The sequence below is a fragment of the Lactuca sativa genome, chromosome 9, assembly GCF_002870075.4.
Source record: "Lactuca sativa cultivar Salinas chromosome 9, Lsat_Salinas_v11, whole genome shotgun sequence".
Classification (NCBI taxonomy): domain Eukaryota; kingdom Viridiplantae; phylum Streptophyta; class Magnoliopsida; order Asterales; family Asteraceae; genus Lactuca; species Lactuca sativa.
This window is the reverse complement of record NC_056631.2, coordinates 25,085,375-25,107,142: the sequence shown is the minus strand read 5'-3', so window position 1 is coordinate 25,107,142 and position 21,768 is coordinate 25,085,375. Positions and strand designations below refer to the sequence as shown.

The window sequence follows — 21,768 nt, the reverse complement described above, 5'->3', positions numbered from 1 at the left end:
AAAATCTTTATAATTTGATGATTTTACAGTTAAATTGTGATGAACAACTGCAAATTGATTAAGATCTTTCCAAAAGGAAAAATGGTCCTTTTTTGGTTATTATTAAAGATGACGAGTTTATTCTTGGCTTTATGGTTATGGATTGGTACAGAGGGAAAATGCAATAAAGGTACAATACATGCTGAAATTTTTGACAGCAGGTAAATTTTGTTTCAAAAAGGGACTATTTTTTCTAGGTATTGTTCAAAATGCAATAAAGGTACAATGCATGCTGATATTTATGACAATGGTTGATCTGTCTAACTCTCTTCCTTTACTGTCTTTATAACTATGTGTGTGTGTGTTTACTTGCGGTCCTGCCACTGCACCTTCACCAACTCGACCTTCTTGTTCCTCATATCCTTTGTTTTCCTATCGAGGATGGCTACCGGTCGATCAATATAGTTCAGACTGTCATCCACCTGAATATCCTCTAAATGTACCACCACGGAGTCATCTGCCAGGCACTTCCGCAGCTGGGAGACATGGAAGGTACTATGGATATGACTATGCTCGGCTGGCAGGTCCAACCTATATGCCACCTTGTCCATCCGGGCTGCAACCCTGAAAGGACCAATATACCTAGGGCCTAACTTGCCACGCTTCCTGAACCGGATGACACCTTTCCAAGGTGACACCTTCAAGAGAACCAAATCCCTGACCTAAAACTCTCGGTCCGATCGGCGTCTGTCGGCGTAGCTCTTCTACTGACTCTGAGCATTCTGAAGCCTGCTCCTAACGTGTTGTATCCTCTCTGTCTTCTTGAGTACCACTTCCGTAGTCCCCATGACCCTATGTTCAACCTCACCCCAACATATCAGGGTTCTACACTCCCTCCCGTATAACATCTTGAAGGGAGGACAGTCAATACTCACGTGGTAGCTATTATTGTAGGAAAACTCATCCAAGGGAAAGTAGGTATCCCGGCTACCACCGAAGTCGAGGACGCACGCCCGTAACATATCCTCCAGAGTTTGGATGGTACACTCACTCTGACCATCCGTATATGGGTGAAAGGTCGTGCTAAAGTGCAGACGAGTACCCAACTTGTCATGAAATTTCTGATGGGTTTTGAGCATTCTAACACTTCCTAAGTGTACATGCAACCCTAATAACCTTGGATCTATGTTTGTCTAATTATCATGCAAAGTTGAATTCCAAGGTTATATTCCTATCTAGCATACATGGAGAACAATTTTTAACTTGAATGAAAGATAGAATAACTTACCTTGTTGTTGCTTATGATCCTTGAAACCTTGTGAGCCTAGCACCCCAAGTGTGATGCCTCAAATGCTTCACACAACACCAAATGCAAAAGAGTAAACTTTGAAACAATCTTACACTTGCAAAAATCGGCCTAGCCCTCACTTGTTCATGTGTGTCCGATTTTGGTGGAGAATGGGTTCCTTATATAGTGTTGACACATCTAGGGTTACACCATGTAAACCCTAATGTGTCATGACTCTTCATTTCCATGACCCATGGTTTTGTAACTCCCATGGAGCATCCTGTGGGTTTAACCGAACTTGATAATCCATGGAGCCTCTTAGCCCACTATACAAGTTATTGATGATTTACATATTTAATTAGTTATCTTTTGATCACTTAATTAATTCCAAATTAATTCTTGATCAATACTAATTAAATAATACTATTAATATATTAGAACTTATAATATATTAATAAACCACAAGTGTTCTTTCTCTCATTTAGTCTATCTAATTGCAAGGTGTCATGCAACCCAAATGGACCATGCCGGGTCGGGTCAAGTACATACCAGAAATAGTTATGGACTTAGACACCTTGTAACAACGTAAAATTTCCAATTAAATTTTTTTATTTTTAAAACCACAAAATGTATATCATATCATAATTTCAATCCGAAACAACAGTGTTTTCAAAACAAATTCCCAAGATCTCTCAAATGTGAGCTCCATCGGTGTGAGTGTGTACGAGTCAAGCCGTCGCCTTCCCACGGTCCTCGCTGGTACCTGAGACATCAAACACAACAACTGTAAGCATAATGCTTAGTGAGTTCCCCAAAATACCACATACCACAAATACGCCACTCGAGGCTAAACTCGACCCTCTAGTCAAGATGTCTCAGCGGGACCCTCCAGTCCCGCAGCTCGTCGGACCCTCTGGTCCAGTCATAGCTCATTGGGCCCTCTGGCCCGTTCTGAATCGTTGGACCCTCCGGTCCGGTCTATATAGTCATACCGCATACAAATAACACATAGCATACAATCTCATAAATAGCACATAAGACTCTCTGGCCAACCCAGAATACCACTCGAGGTAACGTATAATGAGAAGACTCACCTCGTGGAAAGTCTAAGATCTCGCGTACTCGCTATCTCCAAAACCCAACGACGACTCTATCTCGCCTAATCATATAAAAATATCATTTAATAATCAAGACTTCCACAACTAAACTTTAACCCTTATCATCATCCTCAGAAGGTAAAAGACCATTTTACCCCTCCTTGACCCAAAATCCTCATGTTGGCCAAAACCCTAAAAAGTCAACAAAAGTCAACCATACGAGTACGCGGGGCGTACTGCTTGATGTACGCGGGGGGTACATCGCCAACCCATGGATCGGGGTCTCCACCCAGTACGCTGCGCGTACTGGAAGTTACGCCCAGCGTAACCATCAGACTTTAGCATACATCATTTCTGGTCTTAATCGGTTAAGCCATTACTCCAACTTCTAGATCCGACTCTGTTTATGCGTCTATACCCATAAACTCGAGACCTTTAAGCCTTGGCATGGCTGTAAAGGCTCCAACACTTCATAACATCACTCTATTCCAACTCAAGGACCTAGATCTCATGCATGGTGCAATGTTCACGACCAAGATTGCATTTTTATGAGTCTACAACTCAAATAGACCAGAAATACGAAGGATCTAAGCTTATGGAGACCATTTGCTCAAAAGTCTCCACCTTTGGGACTAAAACCCTAGAAAATGGTACATGAAGCATATTACAAGAACTTTAGGACAAGATCCGAGCTTTTTAGCTTGAAATGGAGCCTCAACCTTTGCTAAGCTCAGATCTACACTTGAGTACCACTTCTAGCCTTCCCCAATGAGCTCCTCTTCTCCCTTGCTACCTTGAAATGGCACCACCAAGCTTAGAATACTCACAAATGGCCTAAGAACGGCTGCACACTCTCTTTAGGGTTTCTTTCTGAGGGATGGTGGCTGAGAAGTCGAGCCACACATTCCTTTTATAGCCCTCCAATGAATTAGGGTTTTTAGGTCTGGACCGGTTACGCCCCGCGTAACCTTAGGTACGCCCAACGTACCTGAGGGTGAACGCGTCCAAATGAAGCGCACGAGTACGCGCAGCGTACTCCTTGTACGCCCAGCGTACTCGCTAATCATGCAACCTTAAAAAAAGGACATAACAAAGATGAAGGGATAAATAGAAGGGTACCTGGTTTTCGGGCTGTTACAATTCTCCCCCACTAGAACCAGACTTCGTCCCCGAAGTCTCATACCGAAAACAACTCCGGATACTGATCCCGCATCTCAGCCTCGGGCTCCCATGTTAGCTCGGACCCCTTCCGATGTTGCCACTGCACTTGTACCAAGGGTACTTCCTTGTTCCTCATAACCTTAACCTTCCGATCCTTGATCGCCACTGGCCTCTCCACATAATTCAGGCCTGCATCCACTTGAATATCATCCAAAGTCACCACGGCTGACTCGTCGGCAATGCATTTCCTCAATTGAGAAACATGAAAGGTGTCGTGGATCTGTCCCAATTCAGCAGGGAGATCCAACCGGTAGGCTACCCTGCCTACCCTAGCAATTACCCTGAAGGGTCCAATGTATCGGGGTCCCAACTTGCCCCTCTTCCTGAATCGTATCACTCCTTTCCAAGGAGAGACCTTTAGGAGCACAAGGCCACCAACCTGAAACTCGAGCTCGGACCGACGCCTGTCCGCATAACTCTTCTGGCGACTCTGCGCGGTCAACGATCTCTGCCTGACCTATTGTATCTGCTTGGTCGTCTGGAGTACAATCTCTGTGCTACCCATTACCCGTTGCCCCACCTCTCCCCAGCAGATGGGGGTGCGACACCTCCTCCCATACAACAGCTCAAAAGGTGGCATACCAATGCTCGAATGATGGCTGTTGTTGTATGAAAACTCTACCAAGGGTAGATAGGTGTCCCGACTCCCTCCAAAATCCAAAACACATGCTCGGAGCATATCCTCAAGCGTCTGAATCGTCCGCTCGCTCTGTCCGTCCGTCTGCGGGTGGTATGCGGTACTGAAATGCAGCCTCGTACCTAACTCCTCGTGGAACTTCTTCCAAAATCTGGAAGTAAATCGCACGTCTCGATCTGAAACGATCGACAACGGAACCCCATGCCGCGATACCACCTCCCTCACATACAACTCTGCCAACCTTTCAGCAGAAGAGCTCTCACTAATAGCAAGAAAATGAGCGCTCTTCGTCAACCTGTCCACAATCACCCAAATTGCATCGACTCCTCTTGCAGTCCTTGGCAATTTGGTGATAAAATCCATGGTAATATGTTCCCACTTCCACTCGGGAATCTCCAACGGTTGCAGCTTACCATGCGGACGTTGGTGCTCGGCCTTAACTTGGCGACAAGTTAGGCACCTCTCGACGAACCAAGCAACATCCCTCTTCATACACGGCCACCAATACTCCTTCTTTAGGTCCAAATACATCTTGGTAGCCCCGGGATGGATCGAGAACTTCGATCGATGTGCCTCCTCCATCAAAATGGTGCGCGTCCCGCCCATAAACGGTACCCAAATCCGACCCTGAAATGTCATAAGCCCCTGACTATCGGTAACGAACTCCAACACCTGCCCAACGACCCGCTCCCGCTTTCGATTCTCTGGTCTCGCAGCCTCAGCCTGGGCTCCTCGGATGGTGTCCAATACCGGAGTCATCACCGTCAACCTCATACAAATGCCTCGGATCGGGGCGCTCTCCGACCTACGGCTCAAAGCGTCGGCTATGACATTAGCCTTGCCCGGGTGGTACAGGATCTCACAATCATAATCCTTCACCACATCCAACCATCTCCTCTGGCGCATATTCAGGTTTGGTTGATCCATCAAGTACTTTAAGCTCTTGTGGTCAGTGTATATCGTACACCGAACCCCATACAGATAGTGACGCCAGATCTTGAGGGCAAACACTACAGCCCCCAGCTCCAAATCGTGGGTGGGATATCTCGTCTCATGAGGCTTCAACTGCCTCGATGCATACGCGATCACATGCCCTCTCTGCATCAATACCGCTCCCATCCCCAATATCGAAGCATCACAATACAGCACGAAATCCTCTACCCCTTCCGGTAGTGCGAGTACAGGAGCTTCGCACAATCTCTAACGAAGGGTCTCAAACGAGGTTTGCTGCTCCGGACCCCATGAGAAACACCCTTCCGGGTCAACTTGGTAAGTGGCACGGCGATCTTGGAGAAATCTCTGATAAATCTCCTATAGTAGCCTGCCAGCCCCAAGAAGCTCCTGATCTCCGTAGGTGACCTCGGCACCTCCCAACTCATCACAGCCTCAATCTTGGCTGGGTCAACCAATATCCCGTTCTGGTTAACGAGATGCCCTAAAAACTGGACTTCCCGTAACCAGAAATCGCACTTGGAGAATTTGGCAAAGAGCCTCTCCGATCTCAGAATTCCGAGGAGCTCCCTCAAATGTTCTGCATGCTGCTCTCTGGTCCTCGAATACACCAGGATGTCATCAATGAATACAATTACCGAACGATCCAGCATCGGCCTACACACCCTGTTCATGAGATCCAACGCCGCTGGTGCATTGGTGAGCCCGAATGGCATCACCACGAATGCCCGTAACGAGTCCTAAACGTCGTCTTCTGAATATTCTCATCCCGAACTCTCATCTGGTGATATCCCGACCTCAAGTCAATCTTGGAGAACCAAGACGCCCCCTGCAACTGATCGAATAGATCGTCGATCCTCGGTAACGGATAACGGTTCTTGACCGTCAACTTGTTCAACTCCCAGTAATCAATGCACATCCGGTGTGAACCATCCTTTTTCTTGACAAAATGGATCGGCGCTCCCCAGGGAGAGCTACTGGGATGGATGAACCCTTTCCCCAACAGCTCTTGCAGCTGTGAGGATAACTCCTGCATCTCTGGCGGTGCTAGCCGATACGGCGCCTTGGCGATAGGCGCAGCCCCGGGAACCAAATCGATACGAAACTCCACCTGCCTCTCGGGAGGCACACCCGGCAACTCCTCGGGAAACACATCCGGGAACTCACGCACTATCGGCACCTCATCCACTGAACTTGGTCTCCCAGCGGCCTCTCGCACATCTGTCACATAGGCTACGAACCCCTTGCAGCCCTGCTGCAAACTCCGCCTCGCTCTAGCGGCCGAACAGAAAACCGAACCACCACGACTCCCCTCGCCATAAACCGCTAGTGCTCCCCCACTAGGATCTCAGATCGTCACCAATTGACGCTCGCAATCTATGACAGCCCCAAAACGGCTCAACCAATCCATTCCTACTATGACACAAACATCCCCCATAGCGATCGGAATCAAATCAATCGGGAACTCCACCCCGAAGATCTCCAGCATGCATCCACGTATCACCTCGGTAGCACATACCTCACGCTCATCTGCCATGGAAACCCGCAGAGGTCGACTCAACGCCTCCCTCGGAATACTAATGTGCCGACTAAAAGCCAGAGATATGAAAGACCGACTCGCACCCGAGTCGAATAAAACCAATGCAGGTATAGAACTCACAAGAAAAGTACCTACGCATAACATATAGCAATTACAATAGCATAAACTCAACATAAAAATAGATAAAGATTACATACCCGCCACGACGTCAGGTGCTGCGCGGACCTCCTCCGCAGTCAGCTGGAAGGCTCTCCCCCTAGCCTTCGGTGCTTCGGCCTTCACTGGTCGGGTCTCAGCAGCTCGAACCGCAGGTGCAGATCCCTGCGCTGACCTCTGAAGCTAGGGGCACTCGGCCTTCCGATGGCCGGTCTGGTTGCAATGGAAGCAAACCGAGAACCCCTTCGGACACTCCCTCGCAAAATGTCCTTCCTTCCCGCATTTGTAGCATACCCCAGTCTTGCACGGCCCATCATGGCTCTTGCCGCACTTCCCACAAGTGCGACCCCTCGAACTACCCGTCCTCGAATCAACGGGCTTTGCCCGCTTGGCAGCCGGCTGCGACTGCGCCGGTCGTCGATCACCCCTCTACAACTCAGTTTCCTCCCTCGCCTGTGTCTCAAGCTCGATCTCTCTCTTCCTGGCATTTGCCTGGAGCTCGGCAAATGTCAGGTAAATCGAGTTCGCCACGAACTCGCGGATGTCCCTCCTCAAAATACTCAGATAACGGCTCATGCGATCCTGCTCAGTGGACACCAACTCCGGGCAAAACAGCGCCCGCTCATGAAACATCCTCGTAATCACTGTCACCGACTCTGTCCCCTGCTTGAGGGTCAGAAACTCCTGAGCTAAATGTTCCCTCTCCACCTGGGGAACATACTCGTCACGAAACATCGCAGTAAACCTCTCCCAGGTCACTGCAGTCAGCTCAGCTGTAGAATAGCTCGCGGTCACAAACTTCCACCAGTCCTTCGCCCCCAAGCGAAGCTGGTTGAGTGCGAATCGCACCCTTAAGTGCTCCGGACACGAGCACGTATAGAAACACCCCTCCATGTCTGAGATCCACCTCATAGCGGCGATCGGGTCCTGCGTACCATCGAACTCTGGTGGTTTCGTGTTGCTGAACTCTCGGTACAGCAACGAATCACCACCCTGGGGTCTTGCAGCAGCTACAGCTGCTGTGGCTGCAGTAACAGCAGCATCAGTCAAGGCAGCATAACGCTCGTCAAACGTCTCGATCAGTGTGGTCTTAATAGACCTAAACATCTCCGGAATCTCGGCTCTGATGGCAGCAGCCACCTCCTCATGGATGATCCTACGGATCTCCTCGTCGCTCACCCCACTGCTCTCGGGGTTATGGCGTGTCCCGACCATGATCAACCTCTGAAACACAACATAAGAAATATCAGGGATACTCTCAAGTATACTCACACTCGATAACTCAAACATCCTCACTCCTGGTACCCCCAAGGATTCTTACTTGGACTGCTCACCAATCCGGTGTTTTCAATAGTACGGGCCCAATACTATTGTCCACATCGAATCAATATACAATCCAAGTCCTCCTCCTAGGATCCCAAGTCGTAAATACTCTACTCTCGCTATGCATTGGCTACCCTCAGTAGACCTATCATGAGCTCCTCACTGCTACCTACTCACTCTCAAAGTATCTCATAGCAGCAGTAGTCTCCTAGGCTAAGGCATCACAAATCAGGCCACTCTAGTCCTTATAGGAATACCTAGCCTCTCTATCATGCATAAATAATATCTCATAACTGATAACATATAATGTAAGGGTATTTTGGGGATTCACCGTTCGGGCGTTGGCTGACCGTACACACCATCCACTCTGCTTGTTTCCAAAACTTCTTTTTCTTTTTAGAAAATTTGCAGTTTTGGTTGTAAAATTTCTCAAATCCTCAGTTTGAGTTCAAATACGCCCGAAGGTGCATCCGAATCCCTCAAACCAAGGCTCTGATACCAACTTGTAACAACGTAAAATTTCCAATTAAATTTTTTATTTTTAAAACCACAAAATCTATATCATATCATAATTTCAATCCGAAACAACAGTGTTTTCAAAACAAATTCCCAAGATCTCTCAAATGTGAGCTCCATCGGTGTGAGTGTGTACGAGTCAAGTCGTCGCCTTCCCACGGTCCTCGCTGGTACCTGAGAAATCAAAGACAACAACTGTAAGCATAATGCTTAGTGAGTTCCCCAAAATACCACATACCACAAATACGCCACTCGAGGCTAAACCCGACCTCTAGTCAAGATGTCTCAGCGGGACCCTCCAGTCCTGCAGCTCGTCGGACCCTCTGGTCCAGTCATAGCTCATTGGGCCCTCTGGCCCGTTCTGAATCGTTGGACCCTCCGGTCCGGTCTATATAGTCATACCGCATACAAATAACACATAGCATACAATCTCATAAATATCACATAAGACTCTCTGGCCAACCCAGAATACCACTCGAGGTAACGTATAATGAGAAGACTCACCTCGTGGAAAGTCTAAGATCTCGCGTACTCGCTATCTCCAAAACCCAACAACGACTCTATCTCGCCTAATCATATAAAAATATCATTTAATAATCAAGACTTCCACAACTAAACTTTAACCCTTATCATCATCCTCGGAGGGTAAAAGACCATTTTACCCCTCCTTGACCCAAAGTCCTCATGTTGGCCAAAACCCTAAAAAGTCAACCCTACGAGTACGCGGGGCGTACTGCTTGATGTACGCGGGGCGTACATCGCCAACCCATGGATCGGGGTCTCCACCCAGTACGCTGCGCGTACTGGAAGTTACACCCAGCGTAACCATCAGACTTTAGCATACATCATTTCTGGTCTTAATCGGTTAAGCCATTACTCCAACTTCTAGATCCGGCTCTGTTTATGCGTCTATACCCATAAAGTCGAGACCTTTAAGCCTTGGCATGGCTGTAAAGGCTCCAACACTTCATAACATCACTCTATTCCAACTCAAGGACCTAGATCTCATGCATGGTGCAATATTCACGACCAAGATTGCATTTTTATGAGTCTACAACTCAAATAGACCAGAAATACGAAGGATCTAAGCTTATGGAGACCATTTGCTCAAAAGTCTCCACCTTTGGGACTAAAACCCTAAAAAATGGTACATGAAGCATATTACAAGAACTTTAGGACAAGATCCGAGCCTTTTACCTTGAAATGAAGCCTCAACCTTTGCTAAGCTCAGATCTACACTTGAGTACCACTTCTAGCCTTCCCTAATGAGCTCCTCTTCTCCCTTGCTACCTTGAAATGGCACCACCAAGCTTAGAATACTCACAAATGGCCTAAGAACAGCTGCACACTCTCTTTAGGGTTTCTTTCTGAGGGATGGTGGTTGAGAAGTCGAGCCACACATTCCTTTTATAGCCCTCCAATGAATTAGGGTTTTTAGGTCTGGACCGGTTACGCCCCGCGTAACCTTAGGTACGCCCAACGTACCTGAGGGTGAACGCGTCCAAATGAAGCGCACGAGTACGCGCAGCATACTCCTTGTACGCCCAGCGTACTCGCTAATCATGCAACCTTAAAAAGAGGACATAACAAAGATGAAGGGATAAATAGAAGGGTACCTAGTTTTCGGGCTGTTACACACCTTATCCAACAGTCTCCCACTTGGATAAGTCTAATAACTATAACTGCAAGTATGACTTCAGGAACCAATTAGCAATCGTAGCTCTTTCAAGGTCTCTCGAAACTGAGAAGATGATGATACGCCATTTAAGATAAGTGATCATATAATCCTCTGTTCTAGATATCAGCCGGACAAATACATAGAACAATGTCTTACTTATTGTCCAGCAGTTTGTTTCCCGATTTCCGATTTGTTTGACAAAGAACTTAATTGAACACATCAACTTAGTTCTGACCGGGCCCGGTACATAGGTCAAAACAAAATCATCGAGGGGCCCATATATCAGCTTCTAATCCAAGAAGGAATAGATAAACTTCGACTCATATGTTTGTTCTACTACTCATTGAATTATACCCAAGAGCACGTTTTATAACATCGAGTTACCAATGTGTTTACGTACAATCAATGCATAACCAACTCATAAGTAACAAATCATATCTCTAGGTTTTAAGACTTATATGATATTACCGTCTCACGATCACTCGAGATAAATTCCACGAAGTGATTCCAGTGAGCGTGGGTTGAGTCCAATGCTCAAAACTTATGAGCACTCATGATTGTTGTAGCCATGTCCAACACCTTAGACCTCTACAACCAATCATGACAGCCTTGATTCATACCAACTTCCGACATATGACCAACTGTGGAGGTTCGAATAATATGATATACCAAACATAATTATTCTGGAAGTCAAAACATGCAAAAGAAATATAGTAAACGATCGACAAGAGATAGCAACACTTTACTCATAAATAAAACACCTTTTATTCATCATCTAATGTCAATTACACTTTACAGATTTCGAGGTTATCTAACTACTAAATCTAATATCATCCTTCAGCCCTATGCTCCGAGCATGCTGGAATGCTTAACCCGAGTCAGTCCCTTCGCGGGGGGATCTGCTGGATTCTCATCCGATGATACCCTCTTTTCCAGGAGGAGTCCTTCTTCTATTCGATGTCTGATGAAATGGTATTTTTTGTCGATGTGTCTGGATCTCCCGTGATACCTTGGTTCCTTGGCTAAGGCAACTGCACTTTCACTATCACAGAAAATTTCCATTGGCTCCTTAATAGCTGGTACAAATCCAAGGTCTCCAATGAAGTTCTTCAGCCATATTGCCTCGCTAGCTGCAATATACTCTGATTTGCAAGTTGAATCAACCACTGTCTCTTGCTTGGAATTCTTCCAAGAAATTGCTCCTCCGTTTAAGGTAAAGACCCAGCCTGACTGAGAGCGGAAATTACCCTATCATTCTGAAAGCTAGCATCACTATACCCTACAACTCTCAAGTCATCACTCCCACCGAGGGTAAGGACCCAGTCCTTAGTCCTCCGTAGGTACTTAAGGATACTCTTTACCGCAGTCCAGTGTGCCTTGCCATGGTTCCCCTAATACCTACTAACCATGCTCAAGGAAAAGGCTACATCAAGTCGAGTACACGTCATAGCATACATGATCGATCCTACAGCCAAAGCATAAGGTATTCGACTCATTTCTGCTATCTCAGCCTCAGTACTAGGGCTTTGTGTCTTACTCAATCTGGCGTTACTCTGGATGGGTAACTCTCCTTTCTTGGAGTCCTGCATGTCGAATCTATTCAACACCTTATCCAAGTAGGTATTCTGACTAAGTCCAATTAGTCTTTTACTCCGGTCTCTCAAGATCCTTATCCCTAGAATATAGGCAGCTTCTCCGAGGTCCTTCATAGAGAAACACTTCCCAAGCCAGGACTTAACTTCCTGTAGAGTTGGGATGTCATTTCCTATGAGTAGTATGTCATCCACATACAACACCAAAAAGCTAACTATACTCCCACTAGCCTTGACATATACACAAGATTCATCTTCACTCCTAGAAAAGCCAAATTCTTTGAATTTCTCATCAAAGCAAAGATTCCATCTGCGAGGTGCTTGCTTTAACCCATAAATGGATTTCTCAAGCTTACACACTCTATTAGGGTACTCTGTATTGACAAAACCCTCTGGCTGACTCATGTAAACATCCTCAGCCAACTTTCCATTAAGGAAAGCGGTTTTGACATCCATTTGCCATATTTCATAGTCATGAAATACGGCTATGGCTAACAGAACCCTAATAGACTTAATCTTGGCCACTAGAGAAAAAGGTCTCATCATAATCAACTCTCGGAGTTTGTGAGAAACCCTTTGCAACCAGTCGTGCCTTATAAGTGTGTACCTTACCATCCATGTCGGTCTTCTTCTTGAAGATCCATTTGCACCCTACAGTCTTACGACCTGGTACATTCTCAACCAAGTTCCAAACTTGATTGTTATACATGGACTGTATCTCGCTGTCTGATGATATATGGTCCATTGGCATGGCCTAGACTACTCTAGCGCGCCAGCCTGGCCTGGTGCGCTCCTGCCAGTCCTGCCTGGCATTCCCTTGCGAGCCTTGCTGGGGACTCCCTTGCCAGCCTTGCTGGGGACTCTCTTGCCGGCTCGGCCAGGCGCTCCCTCGCCTGGCACTCCCTTGCCATCCTCTGTTGGTGCGCGCCCGCTAACCGCGCCCGGCGCCTCCGGGCGGCCTTGCCCAGCTTCTTGCTAGTTGGGCCTGATTTGGGCTGGCCCAAGGCATGACCTAATTTCCCTTGACCTAATTGTCCCTTATATAGTGAACAGTACCTCCTCCATGGAGAGGGGGCTCTCTTAGGTGGCTCAGCCGCCACCCGCCGCCGTCAGCCACCACACACCACTAGCACCAAGATGGTTCTCTCCAGCTATGGAGGACCATATCAAATCTTCTAGCTGATCTAACTTGACCGTCGGAGTCCGCTCCGGGGGCACAGTCCCTGGGACGGCTCTAACGACTTTGCACTGTGACATCCAGATCTCCGCCGCAGAAGAAGACCAGAAGACCCGCCGGAGGTCGATGTCGCATCATTTGGCGCCATCCCGAATTCGAGCAAGTAGCAAAAGCTTGAGTTGGTTTCAAGCTGGTTTTTCTCTCAGATTTGTTCAGATCTGTTGCATCTTACTTCAGGTTTTTTTAGATCTGTACATATTCTGCTCATCATTTGTTCAGATCTCCTTGTTTCTTGCCAAGATATGTTCAAATGTGCTTCACAATCTTTCAGATCTGTAGATCTATTTTCGTTTTTAATTCAGATCTATGGATCTACACGATTTTCTTCACTCAAATATTCCCAAAGTTTGCAAAAATCTTCTTAGATCCGTTTTTGTTCATATTTTAGGGGTTTTGATTGAGCAAGTTCAGAAAGAAAATAAAATTTTTATGAGTTCTTATTATATTTGCTTCACAATCTTTCAGATCTGTTGAGTTTTTCTCACTCAGATCTCAAGGTCTACTTCATTTTCAGTTCAGATCTTTAGATCTGCTCTCAATTTTAAGTTTAGATCTCAAGATCTGTTCAGTTTTTAGATCTATTTTTCGTTTATATTTTCTTCAGCAACTGAGGAAGGAGAAAATAAATTTTTACAAGTTTTTAGCCTTTAATCAAGCTCATATTACCAGAAAATCGCTTTTTAGTTAAGATTTCTGTGCAAAACTTCACTCCCTGCAGCAGCTAATTGTAAGAATAGCTGTAATATTTGTACATTTTACCAAGTTGTTTGTTTAGTGTTTCCTTTAGAAGTTTGAAGGAAAACGAATTTTTTTTTTCAAATGTTTTTTGTTCACATTTTAGTGATCTATTCAGCAAGGTAAGGAGAAAAGAATTTTGTACAAGTTTCTACCCTTCTTACTAGCTCATTATTTCAAGGAACATCATTTTTAGTCAATGATTTTTCGTATACAGCTTCATTCAAGTTGTTTCTACTGATTTAGTGTTCATCTCAAAAAGTGGAAAAGAAAATAAGCTGTAGAGGTGTTACTGTATTTGAGTTTATTTTTAGTTATCAAGAAAATCTTTTTTAGTGACGATTTTCTAAAACCCTCACATGCCCATTTGGTTTAACTGGTTTTATTTAAGAAAGCTCTTAGGAATATTTACCATTTTTCAGTCCATACAATTTATATGTACAAGTTTGTTTAAAGTTGTGTACATCTCAAAACCATGAGAAAAAATTGACATCAAAAATTACCTTTACCCCCATAGTTTTACCATTTTAATTAATGGTTATAAAAAAAGGGAAAATACCGTAAATAGTCAAAAAAAATGAGGTATTTTCAAAAAATAGACATAAAAATGGACTTTTACGGATATAGACATGCATTCCGCGGAATCTAATGTAGCTCCGCGGAATGGCAAAATCGTAAATAAATCAATGTATTAAAAAAAACACTAAAGATCCATTCCGCGGAGGTAGCTCCGATGAATGAATCTTTAGTTTTTTTTTTTCTCACATCGACTTTTCGGGGTTTATATTCATTTTCCAAACTAATTATTTTTAAGAAAAGATTATCATACTATTATAATCTTTACTTGAAAATAATTAGTTGGAGAATTAATATAAACCTCGAAGCTTATTATGCTTGTCCTTTTAGACCGGAAGGAGTGGGAGGGAAGTTTCTCTCATTTTTTGTGGGTCATACCTTCCTTTCCCTCACTTTTCTTTCTCTCACCTAAAACCCAAGGAATGGATGGGAAGCCCTTCCCTCACTCTTTTTTTTTAAATAAAATTAATTAATATTTATGATTTATAATTTTTAAATTAAAAACAACCAAAAAATTTAATTAAAAATAAAAAGCATTTAATTAATTAAAATAAAAATTACATTAAACCTAATATTTAAATTAGTGGAAAATTAAAAATATAGGGTTTATTTTGTAATTTTCCAAAACTATTTTTATGAAGAGAATTCAAAGTTGGGTGTATTCTACCATAAAACCAAAACATAGGGGCTAAATATGCCATTTCTTTCATCTTTTTTGTGTTAAACCTGCAACTCCAAAAAAAAAAGAAAAAAAAAAAAAGAAATTTCAATCATTCACAGGAAGAGAGAGAACGCGGGGTATCGTCCCCTCATCCATTCCCGCACCACCCTTCCCCGCACCGACGGTGCGGTGTTCTGCCGGGCGGGAACCTCCCCGCGACCCTTCCCCGCTCCCACTCGGTCCGGCCTTATAGTGCTACCTTGCCACCAATTTGTTTCACACCCAACGGTGTGCAATAGATGGACCGGCCAAGAACCTTTGTTGCTTTCTTTCATTGTTCCACACAAATCAGAATTTATACAACATTACAGCTTAGTTCCTTTTATTCTCCTCCTTCGTAATCAAAGTAATCGATTGAATTTATCCACCATATACCCCAAATAAATATAATACATACATAAAACTAAACTTGAAAATGCTAACGGAAGATTTCCAAATTTAAAAACAATATTTAAATATTCATTAGATTATTTTGTAAAATAATGACAAGTTAGAACTTAGATGTAAGAAACAAGTTGTATAAATCGAATAACAACAACAGAATCAACGGGACAAAGTTGTATAAATATATATTATTAATTAAATAACTGCTATTATATATAATATAAATACATATCTTATTTAATATATAATATGCGGTTCGGTTCGGTTTTTTTGGTTATTATGTATATCAAAATTGTACCGCACTGAAAACTTTTGGTTTTTGCTAAACTATAAACCGCACCATCGGTTTTTGTTTCAGTTTATCGGTTTCGGTTAATGCGGTTTTTTCAGGTTTTTTGGGTTTCGGTTCGGTTTTTGCTCACCCCAACCAAAATCATAAAATCTAACATACATTTACTTCAAAAAAAATCACAAAATCAAGGTAATTGACTTGTAAGGAAAGGATACCATTTTCTTATTAAGAGGAGGAATGGGAAGTGTAGAATTCAAGGTAATTGAAATAGATCCATGAGAATACAACAACAACACTTCGTTCATGCTTCAGCCAATTTTCTATCAATCTACATCATTAGTTAATTACAGTACAATAACCAAATAAGAAACAAAAAACATCCACTTCTAATCCATACACAAAACCTGCAAATCACATGAGCAATGACCAAATCATAAACCAAAAAATGACCTGATCTGAATCCAATCCTACATCAGGTCATTTGGCCTATTAAACGAAAAAGAAAATTGAAAATAAAAACCTACAAATCCAAAATCGAAAATTGAAAATAAAAATTGATTAAAACGATGACAACGGGGAACCGATCGATGGTAGAGGGGCATATAAATATATAACCAAAGGTATGAGTATTATTGGGATAGGAAGCGACAGGAAGATGTTGAAGCACCAGGTCGGAGAGACAGGGAGGCGACGATGGCTAGGGTGTCAGAGGCGATGGCGGTGTCGCTGGTGGGGCTGGCAGCGACGGTGTCGTTGGCGGGGGGAGGCAAAGGGAGCGTTGAAGATCGGAGTGGGAGGAAGAAGGGGCGGTAGTGTCGTGGAGTATAAAGAAGAGAAGAGGGATACACATGTCTTTTTTTATTTCAGACATGGTTCCAAGTCTGAATTTTTAAGAGGCTATTGATTAATTAAGAGGTTTTTATTAAGATGCTATCAAACGTACTGAATCTGAAAATTTAAAAGTTTCCCTCTTAATTTCTCAATTAAGAGGCTATCAAACAGCATTTAGACTATTTGAAAAATAAATCAAGGGCATAACATGAAACCAAGTCTAAAAGTTAAGACACAACACCCAAAGTCAAAAGTCATTGCCAAAACCAATTAAACTATTTAAAAAATAATTATTCAAAAATATGTATTTGATATAAAACAAATTCTTTTACAAAAACACTGTAACTTTATTATAAAATGATTAAAAATATTTTATCTAATTTAAACAACATAAGTTGAAAGTTAAAACGTATATGAAGGATACAAATGGGACCTCACAATTCGATGTGCCAATTTTGGACACTTTCTATGAAACGAAAGAAACCCATAACAACTTGTTTATAGTAGAAAAGATTAACAAAAGAACAAATAAATCGAAGCCCCACTTGAAAATGAAATCTTTAAAAATAAAAGCGACATGACATAACTTCTAGTACTATCATTGAAGTAGAATGTTAAAAAGTCAATGGTTGCTTAGGACTTTTTGTTATGTCCCTTTAAACAATTAACTCAAATATAACAAATAATCAGTATTTTGATTAATGATAATATGTACTTTTTTTCTTTTTTAATTGCAAATCTAACATACTCATAAACTAATCTTTAATTCAATCTATGTCCTCAACAAGATAAAGATGATTTTGTAATGATCTTTTTAATTCATAATATATATAAATAAAGATGGTTTAAAGTTTGAATACCAAAACAACTTTAGAATAGCCCACCGTTTTGAATAAATACTAAATCGTTCAGCTTTCATGTTTGATGTCAGTGACGACCCTCATGACGACCCTCAGGTGGGGTGTGCTGGCGGTGTGGTCGTACATGACCTTCGATTTTAAGGCAACTTCAATTTTTAGGACAAATATATAGTTATTGTGTTGGTATTTTTGTAAAATACATTTTATATGTTACAATTAAAGAAATTATCTATGTCCATTACTTATGTATACAATATAACATTTGGTTGCAATCTTGAAATTATTTTAATTATGAGAAAAATCAAAGAAAATAAAAAAAAAATCTATTCATAGACTTTAAAATATTTCAACAAATTAAGGAAAGTATTTATATCTAAAGAAAATAAAAAATTATTTCTAATATAAAATGTTTTCTACGGACTTACATTTGCTTCTAGTGCTCCGCTACATGACATGTAAGAGTTTTGCAAACTTATTTATCGTTTGTCAAAAATCATAAATACGTAGTATTAATTACCTAAAGAGAGTCTCACTTTAAAATCTTTTTCAAGTACATGGCGAGAAAGTATAATTAAAAGTGTAAAAGCAATTGTATATCTAATGAATCTGGTTGCCTTTAATGAGAATTGAACAAAAATGTAAGTTCTTTGGTTTTTTTTAGACAAACAAAACATGATTGAGGTTTTCTGAACGATTTCGAAACTTTGTTGGTCTTACAAGTCATTTTCCCGATATTTAATTTCATGTCATTCGTTGATTTTCATTAGCCGGTTGATCTAATAGTAACTGAACAAAAATATAAGTTAGTTGAGATTTTTTAAATAAAATATTAAGTTTGTTGGGTTTTCTTAAATAAACAAAACATAATTAAAATTTTTTAAAGATTTTTTTGAACTATTCGAAAACTTCCTTAAACTTTATAAGTCATTTTCCTAAAAAGATTGTAACAAAAATGACGACCTCAACCTTATGAAGGCTCCAAATTACAATATCCAGCTCAGATTTTAGCCCCTGCAACGCGCACACGGTTATTACCATGATCGGCCACTTCGTTTCCTTTAAATCCAACAACTGTCTACCGGTTAATCTTGTGCGCGTCAACACCGGATACTTGCTTCCCCCATCGTTCGTTCATTCGTTTACTCTTCTTTTTCCCCGTATTTGCTAGATTGCGCAGGAGAGCCAACAGCGCACCCTTAGCAAAGTACAGGCACCTGAAAACACAGAAGAAGAAAGGGGAACTGGAGCATCTTAGCCAACCGTCATTGTAGGCTGGATTCCTCTCTTTTTGTTTTCTAAGCATTCCGAGGTAATAATTTCTCTCTGTCTAGATTTTCAATGGCGGATCTCTTATCGGTTACTAGTCTGGTGTGTTTGCTGTTGATTGCGCATTCATTTACTTTGATTCTGTTTGTAATTTTGTTGGTTTAATCGATGTTACAGATATATTTACGCGGTTTATTATTAGACTCTATTTGTTGAAAACTCTTCCGATCCTTCAATGGCCGCTCCACCTGCAAGGGCACGAGCAGATTATGATTACCTCATAAAGCTCCTTTTGATTGGCGATAGCGGTGAGTCATAATTTTCGTCATTTAAAATACAATTTAACTGTTTGATTTTTTTTTTTTCGTCTATATGCTATGCTAGTGATATTGGTTCTTAGTTGATTCTGGAGGTGGTTTATTGTACGGATCTAGGTTTAATTTGATGCTTTATCATGATTTGGTCTTGTATTTGTTAAGAATTTCATTAGCGTTATCATGCTAGAGGAAAGTCAACTGTTATGAAGAATCTGTCAATTGCTGCTATAAACTTGTGTATGTAATTGATCATCATTATCGATTTCATGTCTGGAATCTGTTCCCAATCTTCCATTCATCGACTGTTACTTGTTTTGAATGTCAGTGTTACTTCCATTCATCAACTGTAACTTGTTTAATGAAGAATCTGTGAATTGCTGCTGTAAACTTGCGTTTGTGATTGATCAATGATCGAGTTCATGTCTGATATCTGTTCTCAATCTTCCATTTATCAACTGTTACTTGTTTTGAATGTCAGGTGTGGGAAAGAGTTGCCTTCTTTTACGATTTTCGGATGGTTCTTTTACTACAAGTTTTATCACTACAATCGGGTGAACTAATTCATCTTTTCTACATCAAAATATCATCTTTTTTTATACAAACATTTCTGACATTAATCTTTTTTGCAGTATCGATTTTAAGATAAGAACAATTGAACTTGATGGGAAACGGATCAAACTCCAAATCTGGGATACAGCTGGCCAAGAACGATTCCGAACAATCACTACCGGTATCACTATGAATCTATGATGATATGATTTTTTGTTTTAACATGTCAATTTAAGTTATAATTTACATAATCTTTTTTCCCTCCAGCTTACTATAGAGGAGCCATGGGAATTTTGTTGGTGTATGATGTTACAGACGAATCATCTTTCAACAGTAAGATTTTCTTTCCTGAATAATTAATTAACTAATTAATATTATCATATTAATCTAATTAATATGATGTTACAGACATAAGAAACTGGATTCGCAACATCGAACAACATGCATCTGATAATGTGAACAAGATCCTTGTTGGGAATAAAGCTGATATGGATGAAAGCAAGAGGGTAATTTTTATAGATTTTAACCTGATTCCATTAATCCATTATTATTATTATTTTATTCTTATTTAGTTACGTAATATTTGTAGGCTGTACCTACCTCAAAGGGCCAAGCACTAGCAGATGAGTATGGCATTAAATTTTTCGAAACTGTAAGTAAATAAAAATACATTTTCAATTTGGATTATGTTTATTTTTTTGTAAATAAATATTGTTATTGAGGAACATAAGCTGTGTTTTTACTTTTTACAGAGTGCGAAAACCAACCTAAATGTGGAGCAAGTTTTCTTTTCAGTAGCAACAGATATCAAGCAAAGACTCGCAGACACTGATTCTAAACCTGAGGTTTTTTTTTTTTTTTTTGCTTTCTAAATATGTGTTATATTTAATATTTATATTTACAAAGTATTTGGTTTTAATATTATGGCAGCCATCAACAATCAAGATTAATAAACCAGAGGGTGGAGGTGCAAACAGTCAATCTGAACAGAAGTCAGCATGCTGCGGTTAGGGTTATTGTCAGTGTTGCCCAGTTTGAACTGAACTGATTTAGTCATTGAATTTTATTTCTGGTAGTGTGAAAATCTATGTCGTTTACACCATTGTTCCATAAATGAAACGGTCTTTTGTTTTTTTTTTTCATGATGTGACATTGACTTTAATTTTTGTAATTAATTTTCTTCTCTGCACGTGGATAAACAACATTAACCTTGTAAATTAGTAATAGATTTTCTTGAATTATGATTTTCTTTTGCTCTTTAATTTACACCCACATTGATCTTGAAAGAATACTTAGTAAATAGATTAACGGGGTATATGGTGCAAGGAATGTGTCTACCAATCCGTTGAACTTTTCTAATCTTTATCTAATGTTGTTTGTTTGTTTATAATTGTTTATCTTATTACATGCATGAAACTTTGATGTGCTTGTGGTCAACTAACAATAATGCATTATAAATTTGAATTAGAAATATGCAAAATGGGAATCTTTTATTATTTCCCGTGTTCATTAACCTTTACAAAAGTACCAAAAGTTTACACAATGGCCAACTTTTTGGGTGACCATCTCCAAGGCATTCAGAATCTGAACAATTTCTTGTTCATTTTCTTAGCCTTCAACACGCACACTTCAACAAAGTAGTAACATTCAAAGTAGGAAAAGCTTGAAGTTAGGGTTTACAAACATAAATTCATAATGCATAAAATCGGCACTTTCTATGAAAACTAAACATTATACACAACTTATTAACACTAAATTTACCAGCAATTTTGGGAGATGTTCTTGGGGATTACATATACGGAAACCAAGTGTTAGTAATGACTTTTTTCAAGGAAAGTGTATTAAAGTAGCTTACACACACGCGCGCGCACACACACATAGGAAACTACATGGTCGAAGGGTTTTTAAAGGGTTCCATTAATTATCATGTAATTTTATAGTTTAAAATCCACACTATGAGAAATATAATTTAGTGACCAAATTAGGCTAAAAACCATTGTTTAACGGTGACAATAACCCTTT

The 21,768-nt window shown here is 41.2% G+C and overlaps 1 protein-coding gene across 1 annotated transcript; it reads left to right on the top strand.

Moving 5' to 3' along the window:
• Positions 1–18,599: 18,599 nt before the first annotated feature.
• Positions 18,600–20,987, top strand: LOC111881152 (ras-related protein RABE1a). The gene is made up of 9 exons (XM_023877548.2): positions 18,600–18,923; positions 19,058–19,188; positions 19,676–19,748; positions 19,827–19,927; positions 20,014–20,079; positions 20,155–20,252; positions 20,336–20,398; positions 20,499–20,591; positions 20,677–20,987. Exons 2-9 carry the CDS (start codon positions 19,116–19,118, stop codon positions 20,755–20,757), a joined length of 648 nt encoding a protein of 215 aa, XP_023733316.1. The 5' UTR covers positions 18,600–18,923; positions 19,058–19,115; the 3' UTR covers positions 20,758–20,987.
• Positions 20,988–21,768: the final 781 nt, after the last annotated feature.